General features: G+C 40.8%; 2 protein-coding genes across 2 annotated transcripts in view; one reads left to right on the top strand and one right to left on the bottom strand.

Moving 5' to 3' along the window:
- The first annotated feature begins 1,432 nt into the window (after nucleotides 1–1,432).
- ZGLP1 (zinc finger GATA like protein 1) lies at nucleotides 1,433–15,595 on the top strand. Its single transcript, XM_087708293.1, has 7 exons — nucleotides 1,433–1,587; nucleotides 3,551–3,613; nucleotides 3,709–4,290; nucleotides 8,438–8,526; nucleotides 9,232–9,325; nucleotides 9,792–9,923; nucleotides 15,487–15,595. Exons 1-7 carry the CDS (start codon nucleotides 1,433–1,435, stop codon nucleotides 15,593–15,595), a joined length of 1,224 nt encoding a protein of 407 aa, XP_087564419.1.
- A 1,300-nt stretch (nucleotides 15,596–16,895) lies between these two features.
- ICAM5 (intercellular adhesion molecule 5) overlaps nucleotides 16,896–26,154 on the bottom strand; it is a 35,932-nt gene continuing 26,673 nt past the window's right edge. The window contains exons 7-12 of the mRNA XM_087708292.1: nucleotides 25,611–25,853; nucleotides 23,855–24,097; nucleotides 22,977–23,216; nucleotides 21,630–21,872; nucleotides 19,384–19,647; nucleotides 16,896–18,030 (exon numbers count right to left, since the gene is read on the bottom strand). Coding sequence (XP_087564418.1) covers nucleotides 17,813–18,030; nucleotides 19,384–19,647; nucleotides 21,630–21,872; nucleotides 22,977–23,216; nucleotides 23,855–24,097; nucleotides 25,611–25,853 — 1,451 coding nt within the window. The 3' untranslated portion in view covers nucleotides 16,896–17,812. The remainder of the gene's footprint in view (nucleotides 18,031–19,383; nucleotides 19,648–21,629; nucleotides 21,873–22,976; nucleotides 23,217–23,854; nucleotides 24,098–25,610; nucleotides 25,854–26,154) is intronic.

Below are 26,154 nucleotides of genomic sequence, written 5' to 3'. Positions count from 1 at the left end.
CCCTCCCACCCTTTTGTCAAAAGCCAGATGCTTATCCAGTTAAGTTTTATCCATTTATGTAGAAAAATAATATGGCTGTCCAATGCACTTTATGGTCAGGAATATTTTTAATGAGATATATTTCAAGCAAAGAAGTCTGGTTCCTAATTTTTAGGTGGCTGAATGTACAATGCCACACAGAAGCAGTTGGGTTGAAGAGTCACTGGTTCAAATCCACTTTGTTGGACAATATTTCAATCACAACCAGTTGGGTGGATCTTCAAAACTGAGCTTTAAAGCAAATCGAGCAGGGATGTGTCTCCTGTTTTTCAAAGATACACAATCTCTAAAGAGGGAGGTTCCATTTAACTCCAGATAAAGCCTCTTACCCTAACTACCTCCCCAAATTTATCCTCCTCTGTTAAAAAGAAAAAAAGACCAGCCATGGCAGATTCAAGCAAAAGCACCCATCATTTTACTTTACAAAAGCTGTCCTCACTTAGATACCATAACAAATCTTATTTTGGCTCCAGTCTACATTTGGGGGAAACAGACTTGACCCTGTGAACGTTTCAGCTGAGCTCCAATCTCCTCCTCCTCCTCCTCCTCCTCCCCAATCTTCTTCTTCTTCTTCTTCTTCTTCTTCTTCTTCTTCTTCTTCTTCTTCTTCTTCTTCTTCTTCTTCTTCTTCTTCTTCTTCTTCTTCTTCTTCTTCTCCTTCTCCTCCTCCTCCTCCTCCTCCTCCTCCTCCACACCTCCTCCTCCTCCTCCACCACCACCTCCTCCTCCTCCCCAATCTTCTTCTTTCTTCTTTCTTCTTTCTTCTTTCTTCTTTCTTCTTTCTTCTCCTCCTCCTCCTACCCAATCTTCTTCTTCTTCTTCTTCTTCTCCTTCTCCTTCTCCTCCTCCTCCTCCTCCTCCTCCTCCTCCTCCTCCTCCTCCTCCTCCACCACCTCCTCCTCCTCTTCCACCACCTCCTCCTCCTCCTCCACCACCACCTCCTCCTCCTCCCCAATCTTCTTCTTTCTTCTTTCTTCTTTCTTCTTTCTTCTCCTCCTCCTCCTACCCAATCTTCTTCTTCTTCTTCTTCTTCTTCTTCTTCTTCTTCTTCTTCTTCTTCTTCTTCTTCTTCTTCTTCTTCTTCTTCTTCTCCTCCTCCTCCTCCTCCTCCTCCCCAATCTTCTTCTTCTTTCTTCTTTCTTCTTTCTTCTTCTTCTTCCTCCTCCTCCTCCTCCTCCTCCTCCTCCTTCCTCCTCCTCCTCCTCCTCCTCCTCCTCCTCCTCCTCCTCCTCCTCCTCCTCCCCCCCCATCTAAAACTAGTCGAATTCCCCTTTTATAGGCGCCCTCCCTGTGCTCCCAGGTGCGTCCAATTTAGCACCTTAATTGAAAAGTTGACTCCTGCGCCTTTGGAGGGAGGTGGTCGGCGTCGGGTTCTCCCTCTGGGCTCTCGGTCATGGAGAGGGAGCTTTTCTTGGAAGGGCAAACCCCGGACTTTTCCATCCTGCGGGAACTGCTCTGCCCTCCTTGCCTGGAGTCCGAGTCTAGTTCCAATTCGGGCTCCATCTCAGGGGACGTCGGGACGGAAACCCCCGTGGCTAGAGAATTCAGGTGAGCCAATCCTGAAAAGAAGGGGCTCCGGATCCCTTGGCTGATTGCGGTCCCTTCGGCTGTTGGGATCCCCATGAGCTTCTTGGACCTCGCAATCAAACCGGGACTGAATCCCATGGGAGACGCGTGTAAGGAGTACAACCCTCACTACTAACACGCAGTGGGACTTTGCTCCGGGCGCAAAGGAGCAGAGGCTGTGTCGGCTCCTTGGTTGCACTATCCACGCGTAACAGTCGTTGAGATGTATTGCCGAGGAAGCTCGGTTTGTAAAGCGAAGCGGTCGCAGCGTTGTCTAGTGATTCCCAAACTTGGCAACTTTAAGACTTGTGGACTTCAACTCCCAGAGTTCTCCAGCCAGAAGAGCTAGCTGGAGAATTCTGGGAGTTGAAGTCCACAAGTCTTAAAGTTGCCAAGTTTGGTCTAGAGCAGTGGTCTCCAAGCTTGGCCACTTTTAAGACCTGTGGACTTCAACTCCCAGAATTCTCCAGCTAGCTCTTCTGGCTGGAGAACTCTGGGAGTTGAAGTCCACAAGTCTTAAAAGTGGCCAAGCTTGGAGACCACTGGTGCGTCTTCCCCGCACACCCCAGCCACGTTAGCCTTGGGGTGGCGAGCCCCGCAAAGCGGCGCGAGCCCGAGCAGGCTGGATTACTATTGGTCAAGCCCTTGCAAGCGGGAACCCCGCGCGTGGGGGGGCCCTGGCAGGTGTGGGCAGCTGAAGGGAAACTTTAGGTGGGTTTCCTTGGAGGGGAAGCCTCCCAAACCCCCATGTAGGAGGCTCTCCTCTTGTTCAGCCGCCTCGGAGTAACCTGGCTTGGATGTGGGAAAGGGCAGCCTTCCCACAGGAGGAGGAGGAGGAGGAGGAGGAGAAATGGCTGGACGAGATGGTTGGGGGGGAGTAGGGGACTCCCCTCAGTTTCATGTGGAGGGGAAAAGGGATTGGGTGCCTCTCTGGAGATGGCAGACGTGCTTCAGGAAAGTATCCCTGAAGAAGTCCTGTATTAGAGTTTGGAGAATCGAGGGGAAGTATGAAATCTTGTTCAAAGGCTGGGATACTCGAGGCAGGGCGATCCCAGATCCCGCACGTCGATTTTCAAGGCTACTAGTTAATGGGTTCGCAGGGCAGAAGAGAGCCAGGAGGTGCGCCACCTATCGACTGAATTTAGAATACTCCTGGACTCATCGGGAGGGGGAGAATATACAAAGTATATTATGGAAGGATACTTGGGGGGAAAAAAAAGCTTTATTTATTTGGGCTGTTTCCAACGGGATCATCTCTGTAATAATTCATTGTGCAGACAACAGTTCTGTGGTATTCTGAAAGATTGAGGGGAACAAACATTTTGGATTAAAAAGTCCTGTAATCAGTCTGTAAAATTTACTGCTAAACAAATGTATTAACAAGCCATGATCACTGACATACTCAAGATGCTTGAGGTTTAATTGTTACTAAATGCCTTTTCTTTTGAAATCCATTTGAGCAGTATTTATTTTTGAAAAAAAAAGCCATATCAAGGTTATTTTTATTTATATTTCTGCTCAATTCATTGACGTTAAAACTGTTGATCAGTTGTTTGAACGCATTAAGTGCTGCAATAAATTTACAGGGCCTTTGGTTGTGTATGCTGGCTGAAGAGTAATTAAATAGGTGCTCGTGGCAATTCCAGATAATTTTTCAAATAAAAAATTCTGATTTTTTCCCCCCACATGTATTCATGGTTTAGGATTTTTTTTTAAAAGAAAAAACTTTAAGACAGTAGCTAGATTATTTTTTTTAATTTGAATGGATGCTTGGAGAGCCTCTCGTGCAGAATTTATATGCCTGCACACAGTGGCGATAGAGAAACATTACAGAAATATTTGGGGACAGAAATCCTCTTAAAAAAAAAACTATCCTAAGATAACTTTTTCATGGAAACTTTAATGAAATGTTTTTTAGAAGAACTGTCTGTACATTTTAAAACAGGTGTGAAAGTCCTAGCGTTTACGTGGGGGCAGTTGGAAGCATGTGGAAGAAGGAGAGTTTGGAGTAAGTGTCCCACCCTTTTAGAAGCACACATGACAATCTTAATCTTGGTTCATTCACTCAATGCTTTTTAAAAAATTTTTACACCTTACCTGCAGGTTCCAGCCTTTCAGCAACATGGCTTGTTGCCTTCAGATGACAGATACCAAAGCCCTCGGCTTCCTGCAGGAGAGTACGCACCTGCCGTCCCAAACAGAGCCAATCGGCAGTAATCGAGGAATGTGGCAGCTGGGCCAGGCTGTGCATTCCACGCACAGCATCCGTAGACCCCAATGCAATGGCTTCCACAGTGTCCGTGGTCCCCAATGCTCCTCTCCCCTAGTGCCTTTTGCTCCCACTGATGCTCTGAATCTCATCAGCCTCCATTGCTCCAGCCTTGACTCAGAACCTCTAGATCTGGTCAAGCCCCAAGAAGCTGGGAAGATTGCTCACGAGAGGTCTCCCATTACCCACTCTAAAGGCCAAAGTGGTCACCAGTTGGGGAGAGCTTGTGTGGAAGAGCCCAGACTGACCCAAGTCTCTGAGTCACGGAGAGGCAGGAGGAGAAAGCAGCCGAAACCCAGAAGGAGCTACGATGCTCTGGACCCAAATTTTCAAGGGGTAACATTTTCCATGAAAGTGTGTCTCTGTCAAAGCTGTTCAGAGGGCTGCCGCCTTATCATTAACCCCCAATTCAGCAGGTACGGTTGCTGTAGGACATGTCAATCAACCTGTGGCGCCTAATTCCCAGATATGCGAACAGGAATCCTTTATGGTGTTCATAGGATTAATTTCTCCTTTTAATTAACTTGTCTACCATGTAAGGTACATATTGTGTCCCAATAAGTAACAGTTCCAATTGGGAAAAAAAACACGTCAAAACTTCACAAAGATTTAAATTTCCTCTCTTGTATAGTGTCCAAATTCGTAAAAGCCACATTTTGTCTTACAAGGGGGGGGGGGGGAGAGACCTGTAAATATAAGTATAAATGTAACATTGGCACAGTGCGGTCTCCAGCATCATTTTTTATTTTCAAAAAAATGATGCATGGATTTCATATGTTTTCTTGGAAAATAAAAATGATAATTGGCTGCATCTCATAAGTAACAGCTCCAATTGGAACTGCCTAACAAAAGGACGAAGGTAAGCTGCAGTATCAAAAATTGTGCAAGAACTGCGGAATTCTAGAGAGATTGCATTGAAGTATTCTGGGAAACAGCCGAGGTGGCGCAGTGGTTAAATGCAGCACTGCAGGCTACTTCAGCTGACTGCAGTTCAGCAGTTCGGCTGTTCAAATCTCACCGGCTCAAGGTTGACTCAGCCTTCCATCCTTCCGAGGTGGGTAAAATGAGGACCCGGATTGTTGTTGGGGGTGATATGCTGACTCTGTAAACCGCTTAGAGAGGGCTGAAAGCCCTATGAAGCGGTATATAAGTCTAACTGCTATTGCTACTGCTAGTTCACAGGGGCAATGTTTCCAGGGAAGGCATTTTATGGATATAATTTGTTCTTGTCTCTACCACCTCCCATAGCAGATATTTTATTGGGAGTACATAACATGTTTTCTGAATTAAAACGTTCCCACTATGCTGCCCACAGTAGAATTAACCATGGAGTCTTGTTTTCTAGATGGCAAGAGACAATGTCAGTTCCTAACATAGTGAGGCACCATGTTGATAATTTGCAACAGAGTTATATAACTCTTGGCCAGTCGGCCTTCTGTTCTGTTCCTTTCTATTTTTGTTGAGTCAAGATTGGTCACCTATAAGTTGTTAAGGAAATGAAAATCTGCAATTACTTTCTGGAATCCCAACTAGACAAGCACTGGTTGGTAGATACAAAACAGCACTCTCAGAGATTTATAACCAGATTTCCCTTATCAGGGAGATGGGTGGCATATACATTTAATAAATACCATATTGTTGTGGAGAAACCATCTCAAAAAACTACTGCTGCAAATTCAGATTAATCACTTCCCGTCCCAGCCAGCCAAAGAAAAGGGTGTCACTCTTACCTCGAGTGATAAAAGGACTTTCATGCCTTTTAGAAATTACAGATTAGATCTCTCATAATTCCCGGCCATTGACCTGGTTGGAATTGTAGTTCCTAATATATAAAGGGAAGCACAGTTGAACATTTTATTTTGAGAGTAAATTCTATAGAAGAGAAACCCTCCTATACTCTTTATTCCTAATGCTATCTTTTGTCCCGTTGTCTTGATCATTTTTCTTCTCTTTGCCATGTAAAACATGTGGAAACCAGTTAAAAAAAAGGTAAAAGAGGCAACTTTTTATACTTTTTGCTTTGTAACAAACTGTGATTTATATTTAGGATAATCCTTAGGAACATAAGATATGAGGAATTGTATTTTTACTTTGTCATTTATTCTTTATCCACCCTGTTAAAACCCTAACTTTCTTTAGGTATGGCTCCAGAATTGTATTCTTAAACTGCAGTGCCTATGAATTATTTGTTAGAGGATTCCATATTTTCTTTATGAGCAACATGACTATTAATTGAGTTTATATTTCTGTGTTTTTATTTGTAAATCATCCAGAGGCATGCAAGTGTAATAGGAGTATAGAATTTTGATAAATATATTAGACTTGCTCAATCTGACTTTTACTGATCCAAGAACAATTCCTCTAAACCAAGAATCTTTTTTTTTGCATATGTATGTATGTATGTATGTATGTATGTATGTATGTATGCATGCATGCATGCATGCATACATACATACATACATACATACATATATTAGTGTCACAACCCCTGGTATGCCCCAATTATGGGAGGAAGCTAACTGCTTCCATTATCTGTGTATCGGCTCGTCACAAGAGTCCATCACAACAGAAACCCAATATTTTTACTGTTGCCTTTGCTACATGTGTTGTACTTGTGCTGATAAATAAATAAAGGGAGACTAGTATAGATCTATTTCAAGCTATTTAGCTCTCATCAGCTAGCCATACCCTTACTGGGATTCGAACCTGTGCTGTATTGCATCTTAGGCAGATGTCTTAACCATATATATATGATAGATCTGTAAATGTTGAAAACATATTCTAACAGATGTAAGATCCTTTTTGTATGTACATACAACTTGGATCAAATGTGTTTTGAGTAGTTTCTTATAGCTTTGGTTGAAAATTGATTAGTTATGCTGTCTTGAAGTTAATCTTTTCAGGTATTACTCACAAGCTGCAGTCTTCATTCACATTTGGTAAACAATCTTTTAGTAAAACTGTCCTATAAAGTTTGTGATTAATTATGGTTTTTTTTTCAGTTCCATCCTTTGGCCCCTGCCATTAGTGTGTATAATTGTGTGTTTGTTACCAGGAGTGCCCCTAAAATGACTCCTGCTGCCCACAGAGGAAATAATAACTTGCTTGGCCACAGAATGTTCTTGGGTATCTATTGTAATTTATGCCTTCCACAAGAGCTGTGGTGGGCACAGTGATTAGAATGCAGTACTGCAAGCTACTTCTGCTGACTGCCGGCTGCCAGCAATTTGGCGGTTCGAATCTCAGACAGGCTCAAGGTTGACTCAGCCTTCCATCCTTCCGAGATTGGTAAAATGAGGACCCAGATTGTTGACTCTGTAAACTGCTTAGAGAGGGCTCTAAAACACTGAGAAGCAGTATAGAAATCTAAGTGCTATTGCAGCTAGTGTTTTTTCCCCCAATTCCATTCTTTGGCCTTTGCCCTTACAGTGTATAATTGTGTATTTGTTATCAGGAGTACCCTAAAGTTTGTGATTAATTAATTAATTACTGCTGCCCTCAGAGAAAATAATAACTTGCTTGGCCACAGAATGTTCTTGGGTATCTAATTTATGCCTTCTTCTTTCTCGTCAATCTCCAAAATGAGACTCACGGCATGTATATCAGAGATGCTGTAAAGTAATGTGAGAGAAGTAGTAAAGATTGTACAGGTAGCCCTCAACTTATGACTACCATGGGGTCCATAACCTCAGTTGCTAAGGAAGGTGGTCATTAAGTAAGTTGTGCCAGATTTTTGACCTTTTTTCGCTGCAGTCATGAAGTGAATCACCATGGTTGCTAAATGGGTTCCACCACAAAACCGCGGAGGACAAAATCGCGCTCGACGAAAGCGCGCATTTGACATCATCACAGCGCGACGAAAACATCGCGCTGTGATCGAAAAATGTAAAAATAAAGCGAAAACCTTACCCTAACCCCCCCAAACCTAACCCTAAACCTAACCCTAAACCTAACCCTAAACCTAACCCTTAACCTAACCCTAAATCTAACCCTAAACGTAACCCTTAACCTAACGCTAAACCTAACGCTAACCCTTAACCTAACGCTAAACGTAACCCTAACGCTCTAAACCTAACCCTAACCCTTAACCTAACCCTAACCCTAAACCTAACCCTTACCTTTATGTGAATCGGCTTGCTTTAATTTTAATTTTATTTCAATTTTTAATTTTTTTTGTCGTGCTGTGATGACGTCAAATGCGCGCTTTCGTCGAGCGCGATTCTGTCCTCCGCGGTTTTGACGGGTCACGTGCTAAATGAATCCAGTTTCACCCATTTACTTGCCGGAAGCTGACTGGGAAAGTCACAGATGGCAGTCATGTGACTCTGGGATTGCAAATACCTGGAATTTTGATCACACGACTGGGGGGATGCTGCAACACTCATAAGTAACTTTTTTCAATGCCATCACAACTTTGAATGTTTGTGAAACGAAGTGTTGTAAATCAAGGACTACCTGCATTTAATTTTCAATGTAGATCAGAGTATAATGCTAAATCATGTGACTTAAAAATGGTTTTGTTTCAAAGCATACTGACATGCTAAATATCTAATGTGTGCTCAGTGAAAAACTTAGGAAAAAAAATGGACTCCCGTTAGCAGAAGAGTGCAAAGCTGGCAGTTCGGAAGAGGAAGGATTCGCTTCTACTCACAGTATGTTAATTCTTCTGCCAGTAAATAATTGTAATATTAACTAGTTATTTTCGAAGTGTTCAAGACAAAAAAGTATGCGTATCATTATTTTTCAGAAAATGATTGGGTCTAATAATCCAGTATAAATGTTGCGGTAGTTTAAATTATGAGCTGAGAACTAAACTCTCTGTTTAAGAATTGTCCTAGCAACAAACCCACTAAGTCAGTGTTTCTCAACCTTGGCAACTTGAAGTCCAGACATCTTCAAGTTGCCAAGGTTGAGAAACACTGCACTAAGTCATTTGATTAACAATTATGATGTTGTCAACCTTATTTCAACGTCTTATGATGAAAAAAAAAATAGACCCCCTCACAAAAATATTTTCAGGATTATGGTAACAAAATAGGAATGCAATTTGAACTTTATAGATATAATTATATAAATTATGTACATTAACCCTATTAAAGTTTACTCATTCTGATTTTTCTTTATAAAAACCAGTAATGAGCACATATGACATATTTCATGTCACCAGGATTTCCCCCCAAAATTCAAAACAGCTAAAATACACCTCAAAACAAAACAAAAAAAGCAAACTAAAACTAAACACCATTGTTCTAGTACTGAAAGTTAGTCCAAGTTAGAAGAAATTTGTAAGACATGCTTTCAGCGAATTTAAATATACGAAGATATATTACTTGACTTAACTGCTCTTCGCTTTCAAGGAAACAAGCGTTGTGCTTCCTGCAAGACTAGGAAAACACCAATGTGGAGAGATGCAGAAGATGGGACCCCTCTCTGTAATGCTTGTGGAATTAGGTATTTAGCATCCTATCATCCTATGGTATTATAATTCAACAATGATGTTTGATAAGGTCTAGGATTTACTTCAGAACAGGCCAAGCACGGAACTGCTTGTGATTTATCTATTAAAAGTCAACAAAACATAGAAAGGAAAAAAGGTGATTTGAACTATGACTAAGATTATGCTTTGGAAATATGTTGGGAAATAGTTCCAATGATCCCTAATATCTATTGGCTCGATTCTTCATAGGAAATATTATATCCCACGAATATTTCATGCACTCCCAAGACAAGATATCTCCATTTTATTTCTTGCAAGTGGGAGATATAGCAACATGGGAAGATGCTTGGTATAGCTTACAAAATTCAACTCAGTCAGTGAACAGAGATACGGAATGACCAATGAAATTTTTATTAAACTTTATTAATAAAGTTTAAACTTTATTGTTAAATTTCTTCTCTCCCCTAACCCCGTCTCCAGGTACAAAAAGTACAGAATAAGGTGTTTCCATTGCTGGAGCATACCAAAGCATGGTGGGAAACCTTACCCACATTGTTCCAACTGTGGAGGAAAGTTGGGTGTGGTAGCTGCCCAGCAGAAACTTGGAAAAAGGTAAAAAGGGTGGAGAGAAAGAAAACTTTGGTTGTTTAGAATAGCTTGTGTTTGTCCTGAGCATCTGCTGCTCACTTGAAGTTGATTTATGAAGCCATCCATAAGAAATGTGGGATGTATTACAACATTTGATTCAGGTTCTGATCTGATTATTTGAAAAACAGACCATCTGGATCCATTTGATAAGTAAGTTGTGCCTATATGTGAGTTCTAATGCCAAGGTTATCAGTTTTTCATTAAAAGCAATAACATTCATTTCTAGCCTAGTCAATGAAGTAAACTTCAAATCGTGTGATCACTATTCAGCTAAAATAAATGTAAAAAAAGAAAACGCTGCTTCTAATTCTCAGTGCCCCAACTAATTAATTCACAATTTTAGCAATTGGAAAATGGAATTATTAATTCCCTTTTAAAACTCTTTTCCATGGGAAAGATTGGTGACACCGTTTTTTTATTTTAAAAAAATCATGCTTATGGTATTGTAATTGAATTGTATTTCTGTGTAAAAAAAACAACCCTAACCCTCCATTCCGCAACAATTAAAAACAGAAATAGGAGTTTCTAATATGAAGATTTCTTTAAAAAAAATTAGCAATTTTCAATATTCAAAAGTTATTCTGCCACGTTGAGATAGATTATGAATTGTAGTAGATTTGTCTGAAGATAAATCCATTTTAGATTATAGTGTGTGTGTGGGTTATGCTAACTCTACAGAGTAATCCAGTTTTGCTATTGCATGAGGATGGATAAAAAGAGATATATTTGAATCCCCTGCACTCCAATATTGCTAATCTTTTTTTTAAAAGGAAAATGAAGTGAGAGATGAGATCAAAGCTGATTTTCATAGCAATACAATGTACTAAGAGCTGGAGGTAACTTTTACATATGAATGCAAAATGTCAAACCCAGTTGAACATTTTTCTTTTTGTCTTCATCCCTGGATAAATTTGGCTTTTCTCTTTCTGTGCTGAGAGAGAATTATATGTCCAGAAACCGGCCTTTCCCCCCCTCTAGATCTACTAAAAGCTGTAATGAAGCTAAATTTGCTTAGCTAGATAGAGTAACATTACAGGCTGAAGGAAGCCAGAGAAAAAAATTGCTTGATCTACTTATCCTTACATTTCCCCTTCACACTAGTGACCAAAATATGTAGCCTTACCCATGTTTTGATGAACCCAGAACAGCTCTATCTCATCTAGATTATCTATCGCTTCGTTTTTCCTTCTTTCCCTGCATGCGTGATAGCAGACCCTGCTTTAGGAATTGAGGATTTACATTCATTTATGTCATTGAGGATTTTAATCACAGGTGGAAATATATTATATGGAGGCCAGCTTTGCCTATTGCAAAGGAAGAGAGATCAGTTTGTCGAGGTCTATCCTGAGTCCCTAGAATCTCCAGTTTGAAGTACAAATATGAAATTGCCAAATATTTTTTATTTCCATTTTTTAAATTAAATGTTTCTTGTCTGTTGTGAGCCGCCCAGAGTCCCCTATGGGAGTGGGCGGCATACAAATTCTAATAAACTTGAAACTTGAAATGTGGCTGATCAGTAACATGGAAGTAAAAGTGAATTCCAAACTCTGATAAGATGTATTCCTATCCCCCAGTTCATTGTCAAAAGTCCCTCCTCACAGTTTCCCTCTGTCACTCTCGGGTAGTAAAATGCCTGCTTTACAGGACCGCCATATTATACAGTCATAGACAATTGCTTTCTTCACTGGAGGTCCCAGCACAAATGTTGTCTCTGTGTGGACTCGCATGAAAAGAGAACATTAAAAACCAACACAGACATTGAAGTGGTACTGGGAAGACTCAAGTTTTCAAGTCATGGAAGCTCACTGGGTGAATTTGTGTCAGCCACTGTCTCAAAACCCTTGTAGGTTCTCCACAGTGTGGAAAAAGGAGACGAGGGAATGCTATTTGGGAAGTAAATCATTAAATCAGTGTTTCTCAACCGTGGCGACTTTAAGTCCTGTGGACTTCAACTCCCAGAATCCCCCAGCCAGCTGGCTGGGGGATTCTGGGAGTTGAAGTCCACAGGACTTAAAGTCGCCAAGGTTGAGAAACACTGCATTAAATAATGAACCAGTAAATACCCCTTAGGGCAAGTTGGGCTGAATCTTTTGAAGGATGTTGCTGCTTCAATACCGAAAAGAGGAATGCTTTGCTTGAAGTAATTGTCTTAGGCGATTTCCACAGCCCCAAAACTAAAAGTACATTATTAATAGCCTAAACAGGGTAAATAATATTAATAGATTATTTTCATTGAACTCTGAATAATAAACATAAAAATAGAGAGAATGTGGTTATGCCCTAATCATACATCACATTATAAATTTAAGGGATTCTTTCTTTCTGTTTTGTAGATGTGGCAGCTTTGAAAGGAATTGCAATTAGCTGGAGAGGAAAATGTATTTAAGGAACTCAAATCTACTTTCCTGAGAGCCTTGGATGCATAACTAGATGGATCATTATTAGATATACTCATCGCATTTCCATAGATTTTATTTATTTATTTTGGCTTTATATTTTGATTCTTCGTGGATATTACTCTGATACGAAATGAAATTGCAGATATACTGTATGTTGAACATTTGATTTAAATGAATGTGTAAGAAGGTAGGAAAAAAGCATGGAATATTTATGAAATGCAGGTGCTTCCCCTGAAATTTCAACCATCCACGCAGCTGAGGAGAAAATGCTGAAATATTTCCAGGTAATTCCTAATCACATGGATTTTCCTTTCAGGTATTTTGGGTTAATATCAATATCTCACACTCATAACATTTGGGGATGAAACTATATTAACGGCAGTGCCATATAATATTTTCTAAAGAGGAATTACAAAAAGCTACAAAACAGCTTTTTCATAGGTTACTTTTGGACAGGTAGGAGAGGGATCTTATTTAAAACATTTAATAATTAGGCCAACATCTCCAAAAAATTTTAAAAAAACATAGTCCCATGTGATTAAGGGACTTTCCTCCTGATAATATTTGTTAATTTCACAATAAATACTTACTGTAAAGGCACAAGGTGTTTGTGACAAAGTATTTGTATATTTATAGTAAACTGTCATGTATTATTCAGTATGCAGAAACATGATAGTTTCTTAACGATTCAACAGGCATTCACTCTCCAGGAAGAATTGTGTTTTTGTGAATACTGTGCAGGATTCTTTTTGAAGTATTATTTGTTTTTGTAAATAGCATTTATATTAGAAGTTTGAGATTGCTATATTCTTTACAGAGCAGTATTAAAATGAAAAGCAACAGATCTGTATCATGAAATAATCAAACCAACTACCTTGATTTTTTTTTTGTAATTAATTAAAATCCAGTAATTTGCTAAAATTCAAAATCTTGTTGAAAGTAACATATTAATGGTTATTTCACCACTAAATAGCTGCCAAGCAACTGCAATAAATATTATTTATCGTTATACACTACAGAACACTGTTTGATTAATTCTTGCAAAGACTGGGAAGGGGGAAGGGTTGGGGAGGGGGGAAATACAAATATACCTTATAGTAGTGTCATTGCTAGGATCATAAAGATTCAGAGGACAGATGCTAGAGCAGGAATTCATTTTTTGAGTTGAGACTTGCATGCAATTCCAATGAAATATAAATTGGCTTGTTTGGTACTGGAGGGCAATGCATTTCACTTTCCACCACGTTAGGGAAAATCTTGTCAATAAGACTCAATTACCTGCAAATCCCTTTACTTTATTGATTAGTAGGAGGCCAACAGCATCATGTTTATCTCTAGAGGAAATAAAAGGGGAGATCTATTTAGCATGACCGTTGACAGGACAATTTAATCATGAATCCGTCTTCTGACATAGCTACTTGTTTATACTTGAAAGATTGCTGGGTGTGCAGCCATTCGCCCACCTGCCCAATGGGAGGTGTTCCCTTATTCGGCATTCTTCCGGGGTACAATAGCGCTATCTTCTTTCACTAATGCAAGTCATCTATTGCTGCTATAAATATGAACTAATAAATATATGGACTTTTACTCAATTCCTTTATCAAGGAATTGTACCTCTAAAAAAACCCCTCAAATCAATGCATCTTATGTTGATAATAGCAACAGCAATAGCAGTTAGACTTATATACTGCTTCATAGGACTTTCAGCCCTCTCTAAGCGGTTTACAGAGTCAGCATATCGCCCCCACAGTCTGGGTCCTCATTTCACCCACCTCGGAAGGATGGAAGGCTGAGCCAACCTTGAGCCAGTGAGATTAGAACCGCTGAACTGCAGATAACAGTCAGCTGAAGTGGCCTGCAGTACTGCACCCTAACCACTGCGCCACCTCTGCTCTAACACAACTGATTGTGTATTGAATTACAGGTAAACCTCAATTTACAATCATTTGTTTAGTGACCATTCAAAATTACAGCCGCATTGAAAAAATAATTTATGACAAGTTTTTCATGCTTTGCAACAGAGGTGGGTTCCTACCAGTTCGCACCAGTTCGGCAGAACCGGTTCGTCAAATCTACCGGACTGGTTAGAAGAGGTTCCACCAGTGGACCCGGAAAGCAGGCCACACCTACAGAAGAGGTGCCAAATTTTTTTGAAACCCACCACTGACACACATACACAAACAGACAGACTCACACAGAGAGAGAAAGAGAAAGAGAAAGAAAGGAAGAAAGAAAGAAATAAAAAAGAAAGAAAGACAAAGTGAGAGAGATGAAAGAAAAAAAGGAAAAAGGGACAGAGAGACAAAAGGAAGGAGAGAGAGAGAGAGAAAGAAAGAAAGAAAGAAAGAAAGAAAGAAAGAAAGAAAGAAAACACATGGCCAGCAAGCCACTCCTACCAGGTCACATGGCCAGCAAGCCACTCCCACAAAGGAGGCCACACCCACAGAGTAGGTTCGAAATTTTTTTGAAACCCACCACTGCTTTGCCACCATTGCAGCATCCCCATGGTCATGTGATCAAAATCCAGATGCTTGGCAACTGGCTTTTGCAGTGTCTCAGGATCATGTGATTACCTATTGTGACAATCTGACAAGCAAAGTCAATGTCTTTGGGTCTATCATCACAGGACATCTGTTCTAGGTTAATATTCCATGGTGGTTTGTATTGCTCGAATGGCCTATATTCTATGGGCCCTCCTGCCCACCAATTTCCCGCCCCCCATCGTGCTGCAATACCACCACTTGCTGCGATGGAGATAGCCATTATGGCTAAGCTGGACTGGAAGTCCCAACCCTATCAAAAACTAAGGCGCTCTTAGACTGTATCTCTCTAAGTTCAAAGCAGAGGTGGGTTCCTACCAGTTTGCGCCTATTCGGTAGACTGTATTATTTGCTACAGAGTCTATAGTAGGACCTACCACAGAAGTGTATTTCTCTTAGTTGTTCCATTGTCTTGTAAATACAGCAAACTGGTGAATTAATGTGTCCAACTCTCTACAGCTAGTATTTGATATGACCAAGGGCATTCTTCATATGAATGTTTCATATATTTTTTTAACTAAAGAACATTTTTCAGTTTCACGTTTCTCAAGACAATGTACTACCTGTAATTTTTTTTTCCCTATACAGGTTCATCACTGGATATTTTTGTGGAATTGCCTTGGCCTTCATCATTTCTATATTTGTGGCACAGCTGGTGCATTGTGCTTTAAAAGCCTCATTTTGTGGCACAGCATAAAGTGAAGTAGTCTGAATTGCTGAAGTAATTTTCCTAGCTTCTTTTAGATGCTCACGGTTAGCAACGCAGTCTTGTGTTTCTATTTTTTATTTTTTTTAATTTTGCTACAAAGGCTTAAGCAAGATAAGAGTTTGTTGTTTTGATGACCTGCCCCATTTCTGATAAGTATAGGTTGATATTGTCCATTTCTTATAATACCCTGGGCCTACCATTTCCTGCTCCAAAAAGGAAAACTGCTTATATTTAACTATGATTCTTTAAATAGCCACCTATACATTCACACAATTACTATCCAGTCACTTAGCTCTGCTTAGTTTGAATGATGTTCACTTTCACTGCCTCAAGGAATGGAAGAGGTGCAGGAAATTCATTGGACATGTGATTTAAGCAAGGAAAAATGCGCTTTTTTTCCACTTAAAAGTTCCAACTAATCCTTTGTAGGGGCTAAGATTTTCATTTATGTGAATGCACAGAATGTATATGTGCATATACTGATGCTTATGTATAATTCTGAATTATACATAAGCATCAGTAGCCTGGAAGCTGAACCTGCAATGGCCTTAAAAGAGAATTACATTAATAGAGCAGTTTGATGACATTTTGATCCCATGAAGAATGAAATGTAAGCATAGTAGTAAGCAGGGTTCTTTTTCGACTTGTGATTAGCAATAGCAATAGCAGTTAGACTTATATACCGCTTCATAGGGCTTTCGGCCCTCTCTAAGCGGTTTACAGAGTCAGCATATTGCCCCCAACAACAATCCGGGTCCTCATTTTACCCACCTCGGAAGGATGGAAGGCTGAGTCAACCCTGAGCCGGTGAGATTTGAACAGCCGAACTGCAGAACTGCAGTCAGCTGAAGTAGCCTGCAGTGCTGCGTTTAACCACTGCGCCACTTCGGCTCTACTTCTTCTTCTCTTCTTCACAGCCTTCTCCAATCTTACGCCTGAAAGGTGCTGGGTTTCATAGCTTGCCTCCCAATGGTCTTGCTGGTGTAGGATTATGGGAGTTGACATCCAATACTATCTTGCACCATGTTAGCGAAGCTTAATAGAGAATTTCTTGTAATGTGTACATACAAACATGACATAGCCTGCAGGCCACTGTTATCAAATCTGTTAAACAAGTCTATAAAACTAAATCCATAAGGCATGAATGTAAACTCAATTCATTTGATTAGGCTTGATCTCTCCCCGCCCTCTCTTCTCTTACCCCTCCCTCATCTTGATTTAGTTTTGAACAATTCAGTTATAGCAATAGCAACAGCAGTTAGACTTATATACCGCTTCATAGGGCTTTCAGCCCTCTCTAAGCGGTTTACAGAGTCAGCATATCGCCCCCAACAACAATCTGGGTCCTCATTTTACCCACCTCGGAAGGATGGAAGGCTGAGTCAACCTTGAGCCGGTGAGATTAGAACCGCTGAACTGCAGATAACAGTCAGCTGAAGTGTCCTGCAGTACTGCACCCTAACCACTGCGCCACCTTGGCTCTTATCATCTTAGTTACATTGAAATGGAAGATCACATACTTTTACACAGAGGTGCCCACAATAACAATTTGACTAGTCTCAGTAATTCTCTGTAAATCAGTTCATCGTTGCATTTATTCCATGTTCTATTAAGATTAATTCCCTCCACATTTCTTTTTAAAGTATAGCCTTTGTCTTAGCTTAAAAACATTGCATCCGGTCCAAATATGAAAACTGATGGTCCAAAGTTGAATGTCTCCCACCTTGGCAAGGCACCAATCAGCTAGGGAGAGAAGGCTGAATCTGTATAATTTTACTGCCAGAGTTAACATCCATGTCCCAGAATAGAAGAGCGGTCAGTTCCTCCGATGCAACATTCTCCAAAGGCAATGGACTCATTCCATGTTTTCAACTGCAGGAAGTACTTTAAAAGGATATCTACAAAAAATGGAAGAGATGAAGGCTGCTTTCAAGCTTTGGTCTGGGAAAATGGCATGTATGTGCTTGGCTGGGCCAGAACCTGAACACACTAAAACTGGCTCTCCATGTTCAACCGTGGGACGGTCAATTGGCTGTTAATACACTGGCCGAGTGAAATAGAAGACTATGCGGTCCCAAAACCCTTCCTTCAAAGGCAGAAGATAGTGAAAGATATGAGTTGATGGTGTAGAAAATGGTCGTTCTTTCATTTACCTTCCTTGGACCCTATCTAGGGAGGCAGAGAGGTGTACCTGCCTGAGATGGTTCAGGTCCTGGTGAGTTGTATGCCATAGATGTCAATATCGCAAGGCCTCTCCCGATTTAGGAAAGTGGCTTCAGTAGAATTCTCAGCATCGCGGACGTTGTATTCCCCCTTTTTGCAGGCTGTGGATTTGAGGTAATAGATGATCCCAGCCATTCCTCCCAGGACCAACAAGGTGGCACCAGCAATTGCCACAATGACGATAATATACAGCCAGTGATCTGGAAAAGAGGAAGCGTATTATTCGTGAGCAGCCTTTCGGGCTTACAAAAAGCATTCTTAAGCAGCGCCACTTGTCATAGAACTAACCCGATCTGCTGAAAAAATATACAAGCCCACGTGGGCAGGCTCCAACATGGACCTTTAAAAAGTTCACGTGGACCTTTAAAAAGTTCACGTGGACCTTTAAAAAGTTCACGTGGACCTTTAAAAAGTTCACGTGGCCTTTTGCTGAGGGAAAAAAAAAGCCACTGATAACCCTTCCTTCCTTCCTTCCTTTGAAAATTTGCTTCATCTGAAATGTTAAACGACTTAGCTGTTTCTCTTTTGCCCCACTGAGTTAGAAATGTTATCTATAGTTTAGTTATTTTGAAAGTCCATTCCCTGTTGTTGGTTGGGGAATCCTGGCATTTGAAGTCCACAGGTTTTTAATTTGCCAATGGTTGCACACCCCTAAATTAGATGTAACATGGCACATAAGTTATAAGAGTCTCCGTATACATTTTTTAAAGACAGAAAACAAACCAGGATATTTGTAGACAGAAACAGTAGTGCAGCGATGGTGGGTTTACATAATTAGTATTCTCCCTTTCAGTTGCTTTATTTTCCTATCTGAATCTTAACTGTGTTTTATTTCTTTCTACTAAGCATATGCCCAACTTTTTTACTAAGTCTTATTTCACACCTAACTCCTGATAATGGGTTCTGGTCAGAGGTGGGTTCCTACCAGTTCGCATCTATTCGGTAGAACCGGTTCGTCAAATCTACCGAACCGGTGAGAAGAGGTTCCACCAGTGGACCCGGAAAGCAGGCCACACCTACAGAAGAGGGTTCCAAAATTTTTTTGAAACCCACCACTGGTCCTTGGATATGATTATTCTACACTATCATGCTCATATTTATAAAACTCAGTGCCTCTGTGAAAGGTAAGGATGACTCCTGCGTTTGTGGTGCAATCAGAACATTGCGTGTGTTGAAGTTGTTTTAACGCAAACCAAAGATGCCTTTTAAAAAAGAAGTTTACATCCTATTCTTATGCATGCCAGTGCTGTGTGTGAGGTAATTTAAGGTGGTCCCGACAAGTGTCGTCGGCATCTTCATATCCGGTCACATGGGCGGCAAGCCACTCCCATCTGGTCACATGGGTGGCAAGCCACTCCCACAAAGGAGGCCACACCCACAGAGTAGGTTCAAACAATTTTTGAAACCCACCACTGGTTCAGGTTCTTAGGGGAGAAAAGGAGAGCCTGTAAGCTGTCCCAGTCCTTCTACCCAGTATATCCTATTGTCATCTTTACAAATAAAACGTCATTGCTAATGGCATTTTTCAAAGCTTGTGTAGCATTCGGTCTTACCTTCCACCTGAATTTCTACCTGGCTGTGCTGTTGTCCGTGCTTGTTGCTTGCTGTGCACTCATACACACCATTGTTCTGTCCATCTGCATGGACGATTATCAATGTGCTGTTGTTACCAATGAAGATGATGTTGGAGGCATGGGGCAACCTCCATGTGTAGCTGGCAGCTGGGGACCCATCCGCCTGGCAGGTGATGGTGACGTTTTCTCCCCTTCTAATGGGTAAAGATCCACTGACAGATAGAATGGCAACAGCAGGCCTGTCTGGAAACAAAAATTGATGGGTATTCAGTTCACCCAACAAAATTCACTCCTTTTTTTGTTCTGCCTTCTCCAGCTATCTTAGTCTCTTGAGTTGGATAGGCTATAAACATTGTTAAACCAAGAGATTAATTTGTAGAGATTGATTTGATTTTGCACTTAATAACTGCAGCAAGACTGTTGGTGGCACAACACTGGAAGAAGGAAGACTTGCCTACAATTCAAGAATGGACATTGAAAGTCACAAATTTAGCCGAGATGGCTAAAATATCTGCATATCTTAAGGACCACTCAAATGAGAGATATAAACGAGACTGGAAAAAATGGATCGATTATATACAAAATAAATAAGGGGACTAAGAAATTCCAGATAGCTTATGCTTAAGATCAGGAATGATTTAAATTGTTTAAAGTTAGTTTAGCAAGGAGGAGCTAAGTTCAATGTAAAGATGTTATCAATTTTTTTTATTCTTTTTTCCAATATATTTTAGACTGTTTTTGTTAAAAATCTATACCGTGTACGGGTTCTGGGAAATCGGGGGGGGGGAGGCTGGGGGGGCTTGGGGGGAAGGGTGGGGGGGAGGGATATATATCAGGTTTGAAGAGACGTGTTAGATTTTAATGTAATTTGACTCTACATGTATACTGTTTTCTCTTATATTGTCATTACTATTATTATTATTATTTATTTATTTATTTAAAACTAGGATATGTTAAGCATATTGACATGAAGCGGAAATACACCAATGAGAGGAGGAGTGGGAAACAGAAGGGAGAAGAAAGATGGGAAGAGAGGGATAGGAGAGAGGGTAAGGGGGGAAGATGAGGAGGATGAGGATAAGGAGGAGTGGAATGTAGAGAGAGGAGAAGGAGAAAGGAAGGGGAAGTAGAGTAGGAAAGGATGATGGAGGGAAGATAGGAAGTTGGAGAGAGGTAGAAGAAAGAGGTGTATGGAGAGCAGAAGAGCTATAATGGGTTTTTATTTTTCTGGGCATTGTTGACAAGAGGAACTGATGTAATTAGTATCTAATACTATATGATACTGGCTATGTATAGCATACATGTGAGTGTATGTTATGAAAATGGAAATAATTTTTTTTAAAAAAACATTGTTCAACCAACCAACCAACCAACCAACCAACCAACCAACCAACCAACCAACCAACCAACCAACCAACCAACCAACCAACCGCATTGCAAATGCTTTTAGACAAGTTGATATTGAGCTTTGCAAAACATCCAGCTGTAGAGGCCACTGGATCTGGGATGCAAAAATCAGATGACCACTAGATGGAGTTTTGAACACAGAAATGTTATGCAGCTAAAATGTAGCACAACTGCTTGTTTCCGAAAGAAAGAAAGGGAATGTTTGAACTAGTTACTAGGCTGTAAACATTCACACCTGGCAGCAGAGAGATATCAAAACTTCTCTGCTTGCATCTAGTGATAGTTTGGAGTTTTGCAGTTCAGATCTCTGATCTCAGAATACCCTCCTAATCTCTCTTCCCCATTAATATTACATATAAAGAGTTGATGGGAAAAAAGCTAGTTAATTTTTGATGATTATTAAGTAGAGATTTTAGTACCTTATAGACTGTTTTAGAATACCATTGGATGTTTATCCATTAACATAAATTTACTATGATACTAATAGAGAAATAATAACCCTAGTTAGGATAAATAACCAGGCCATAGAAATGCTAATGAATTTTTTGGGTGATTGTCAAGTAGAAATGTTAATATCTCTTAGATTGTCTTAGATGTCTTAATGTTTATTTTCTTAGCATGTAATTAACTAATTTGGGATTAAGGGAAAAATCCTATAAATCTTATTAATAAATCATTGTTTAAAGACGACTATAAAGTTATAACAAAGCTGGCTGAGGAACTCTGGGAGTTGAAGTCCACAGGTCTTAAAGTTGCCAAGGTTGGAGACCACTGATATAGATGGTCACCATAAAGCCATGAATGAACTGATGACTCACATTCCACTTGCACGTTCACCATCCATCTCTCCGTTCCGTGACCATTCGTGGCATTGCACTCATAGATGCCGGAGTCATTCCTGCTGACATTCTGCTCTCTGTAGAATTCTCCAGTCATTCCCTCCTTGGCACACAAGACAAGTGGAGTGGGAATCCCATTTGCTTCACAGGCCAGAGACTGCAGAGTCCCTTCCAACCAGGTTTGATTGCTCGGGCAGCTGGATTCATCCATCTTGGGTTTAGCTGAAACAAATTGATGGACAAGGATCTCCTGACATATATAAAATATGCATAGCTAACTGTTCTGACCCCCCTTGTCCTACACCAAAGCACGCCGCAACAAAGATACTTCAAGGACTTTATTAACAGACAGACAGGCCCTTGGCAGCAATCCAGCACAGACTAAACTTGGCAGCAATCCAACCTGCCAAGCTAGCCCCAAAAGTTCTCAGGCACTAGTGCATACGTTGACTCCTGCAAAAGGGCATGTCCACAATCATTCTTTTTATAGTCTTGAGAGGAGCCTAATTACCACCAGCTGAGTGCAGTTACTTCCTGTAACTGCACAACTGATCCTTCCGCCTATCAGCTCTTTGGTGCCGGGCGTCCAGGAACAACTCCTTTGGCTCCTCCCCACTGCTCCAATGCATGACGTCTGGATCACACTCCCTTGTCTCCTCCCCACTGGTCCAAGGCTCAGGCGCCTCCTGGTGGCCAACCAGCCTCTCTGCGCCCTGCTCGGAGTCGGAACCCTGTTCAGGGTCCTCCACATCCTCCAGAGCGACTTATAGGGCCCCTCGCTGTCAGAGTCTGGTGGCTCCTGCTGGGCCACAACAGGTAACTAACAGCTGCTGTCAACCAGCTTCACAGATGAACTACTTTGTACTTCAAACTAGAGGACTATGTTAGTAACATATTCCATTTCACAAGATGTGCCACGTTAAAAAGAAATACAGTAAATTAAAGCTGCCAGCAAATTATCTTTACTTTAGCTTACAAGAACCTTGAAATATATAGGCCTGAACTATAGATTCATGGACACTCATTAAATGCCATATCTGTAGGGACAAAAGTATGACAGAAAGCAAAGGATTTCATCCTTATTTCAAAAAGGCATCTTTAAAACCACTCCACAACCTGGTATAATATTCCTCCTGTAGTACCTGACAAAGAATGAGGAAAGTGTAGATTTCCAATGATACTGAATGTTACTTAGATAAATGACTCCTAACCTTTAGCGATACTGCAGGGCTTCCTGGTGTGAACAAAAATAAAGTAAAAATAAGTCTTCCTGTCAGGTGAAAGTAAGAGATGGATAAACCAGTTGCATTTATAATCAACACTCACTTTCAACTGTAATCTTGACTGGCTTGGCTACACTGCCATGTCGGTTTGTTGCATTACACCAGAAGGTTCCATTGTTAGCTAGGATTCTTTGCCCTTGGCTGAGAAAATACGATCTATTATCTTTGGTGCATATAATTTCAGGAGGTGGAAACCCATCAGCTTTACAGAGAAAAGTTGGCAGTGCCTCTTCCACCAATGTCCAGTTGCTTGGACAACTGGATTCATCCATTTCTGGCTTATCTGGAATATCAGGAAAGGGTATGATTTGAAAAGGTGAGGTACAGGTGTTTAAAATCTTAAAGCTAAATTAAAAATTCATATTAAAAGTCATCAAGAAATCAACTCATTTTCATTCTCTTTAAATGTAGGATTCGGGCAAAGTTGTTCACATATCAAATCCTGGTTTGAGGATGAATGGAAAATAAGTTAAGAAAAAAATGTCTCATTTAACACTGCCTGTAACTTGAACTATTATCTTTTCAGTACCTTTCCCTCCCAAAAAAAGTATGTTTTAAAATGGACGACAGTTCTGACAATGTTGCAAATGAGAATTTCTTTAAGAAGCAATTTTGAAATAGAGAAAATACCTTTTGGAGGAAAAAATACTGGGGAAAAAGACCACTAAAAGAGAATGATAGGAAAGTAATGATACACACACACCCCAGCTCATGATTCTAATCTGATCCATAAGGGCCCCCTCTCTTGCAGCAAGAGTTAAAAGCTAGGTGAAAGATAGTTATGAAAGATTAAAAAGTACAAGAAAAATTAAGGCGTACCAGAATGGCATTTCTTATTTTGGATCACTTCTAAATGACATTTTAAAAGAAATCCTTGCCAATGTACCCATCTCTGTTGGGCTGAAATCCATGTTCACTTACATTCCACCTGGATGCTCACAGCTCTAGAGATGGAGCCATGGATGTTTGTGGCTGTACAAAGATAGCTTCCAGCATATTCTCTGGTGACGTTCTGGAGAATCCCAGGACTATAAGCCATTCCATCTTTAGTGCATTCAACAATTGGTTCTGGGTTTCCCCAAGCGAAACAGCTGAACACATGTGGTGTCCCCACTGTCAGAATCCAGTTATGAGGACAGCTGGAATCATCCATCTCAGGCTCATCTAGAAGATTTAAAAAAAAATCCTGATTTTTCAGCAAATTGTAGGAAAATATAGATCAACAATATGCAAATGGTGCAGTAAGCGATGATGTTTGATAATTTCTATTGGAGAGGGAATATTCCATGTCTTAGCCATCCCTGTTTTAAAGATTCCAGATCATATGTTGAATATACATACATAGCCATAGATAAAAACACGTTATGAAACTTCAGTTTTTCAGTTATTAACCCACACAATTTGCATGCAATAGTGAAATGGCATGGGGAAATGACCCTGGAAGACAAGGGAAAGAGATTCTGCCTAGGGGAACAATCAGACAGGGGACATGCAGTCACTAGAGGCAGGGGAGGCGTGGCCTCACCAGTCATGAGGAAAAGGAAAGAATTTTAAATAATTTTTAAAAAATAATTAAAGCCAAGGTAGTTGCTGCCAGATCCCAATTCACAGTGACTTGGAACAGTGCTTAGTGTTAACTATAGGAGGAGGCGAGAGAACTAGGGGCCTCCTGTGCATAAGCAATTTTTCGCCTTTTAAGAGTTAAGCAAGGGTTAAAAAGCGAAAAATTTCGTATGCAAAGGAGGCACGTGTTCTCTCGCCTCCTGTAGAGGGCATTTTTAGAGGCTTTTTAGAGTTCTCTGGGAGCAACTAGCTCAGTCTGACTCAGAGCTCTGGCCTTTCTCTTTTTACATGTTTTTTTCTTTTCATGAGAGCAGGCAAAAGCAGAGTTGAAATCCTCTTTGAAACAGCTGGAAAAGGTGGGTGTGTGGGGAGGGGGGAGGAATTCAAAAAGTTTGATTGCATGCAGAACCATGTTGCCTTTTCAAACACACAAACACACACACACAGCTGGATAAAAGTATATAAGCCCAGCTTCACTGATTACAAGTTTGAAAAGGCAACGTGGCTTCACCTGCAATCGAAGGCTCCGATCGCAGGGGAATGGGGGGGGGGATTATGGCAGAGGAGCAGCTTTCAAGTCTTTGGAAAATATATCCAATCCAACTTCTGTGTTTGTGTTTGTTTGAGAGTGAATGAGTGAGAGAGGGATCCAACTTCTTTGTGCGCGTGTGTCTGTTTGAGAGAGGGGAGGGAGGGAGAGAGGGAGGAAGGAGGGGGAGGGAGAAGAAAAAGAATGAAGGAAAACCTATTTTGCAAGGGGGGAAAATGCTGTCGCTTTAAATCGGAACTGAGCATGCCTGGCTGTGGAATTCTGGGAGTTGAAGTCCACAAGTCTAAAAAGTTGCCTCACCAGCCATAAAGCTCACCGCACGTCACTGCGAATCAGATAAGAGTGAGCATAGCCTCAGCTGTAAAACAGTCAGAGAAAGATACTCAAAAAGGAACATCACTCACTTATCTAGTGGCAAAAGATGGCGGGTAATCAGTATTTTCAGACTTGCAAAATTCCGAACATAAAAGTGTTATTAAAAAAAAAAGTAATATTAGCTCATCTGCTCACATTTCCTGATTGCATTACTTGGAAAGGCTTGACAAATTTACAAGCTTCACTTACACTCCACTGTAACAGCAACCATCTTGGTAATTGACCCATGTACATTGGTAGCATTGCAGTAATAAACACCAGCGTGACTTTGAGTGATATTGCTCATCCTTCCAGCATTGTACACTTTGCCATCTTTTATGCAGAATACTTCTGGAATTGGAACACCTTCAGCTTGGCAGCTGAGATTCCACAGGTTTCCTTCCAGCCAAGTTTGATGACTTGGGCATCTGGACTCTTCCAGCTCAGGGCCATCTAAACAGAGAGAAGATGGAGAAGGTACTTGGTGGTAAGAACACAGGAACTTAAAAACAATCCTTTTGATATCAGCCCAAAAGCTCATCTAGTCCAGTATTATTACTTGAGAGACCGCCTGCTGCCAATTACCTCCCACAGACCCATTAGATCTCACAGGGTTGGCCTCCTCCGGATTCCATCTACCAGCCAATGCCACCTGGCTACCACCCGGGGGAGGGCCTTCTCTGTGGCAGCTCCGGCCCTCTGGAACGAACTCCCCGCAGGGATTCGGACCCTCACCTCTCTCCAGGCCTTCCGG

The sequence above is a fragment of the Thamnophis sirtalis genome, unplaced genomic scaffold (genome assembly GCF_051295495.1).
Source record: "Thamnophis sirtalis isolate CommonGarterSnake01/CBP01778 unplaced genomic scaffold, rThaSir2_p1.2 scaffold_3, whole genome shotgun sequence".
In the NCBI taxonomy this organism is placed as follows: domain Eukaryota; kingdom Metazoa; phylum Chordata; class Lepidosauria; order Squamata; family Natricidae; genus Thamnophis; species Thamnophis sirtalis.
This window is presented reverse-complemented; position numbering and strand designations above follow the sequence as displayed.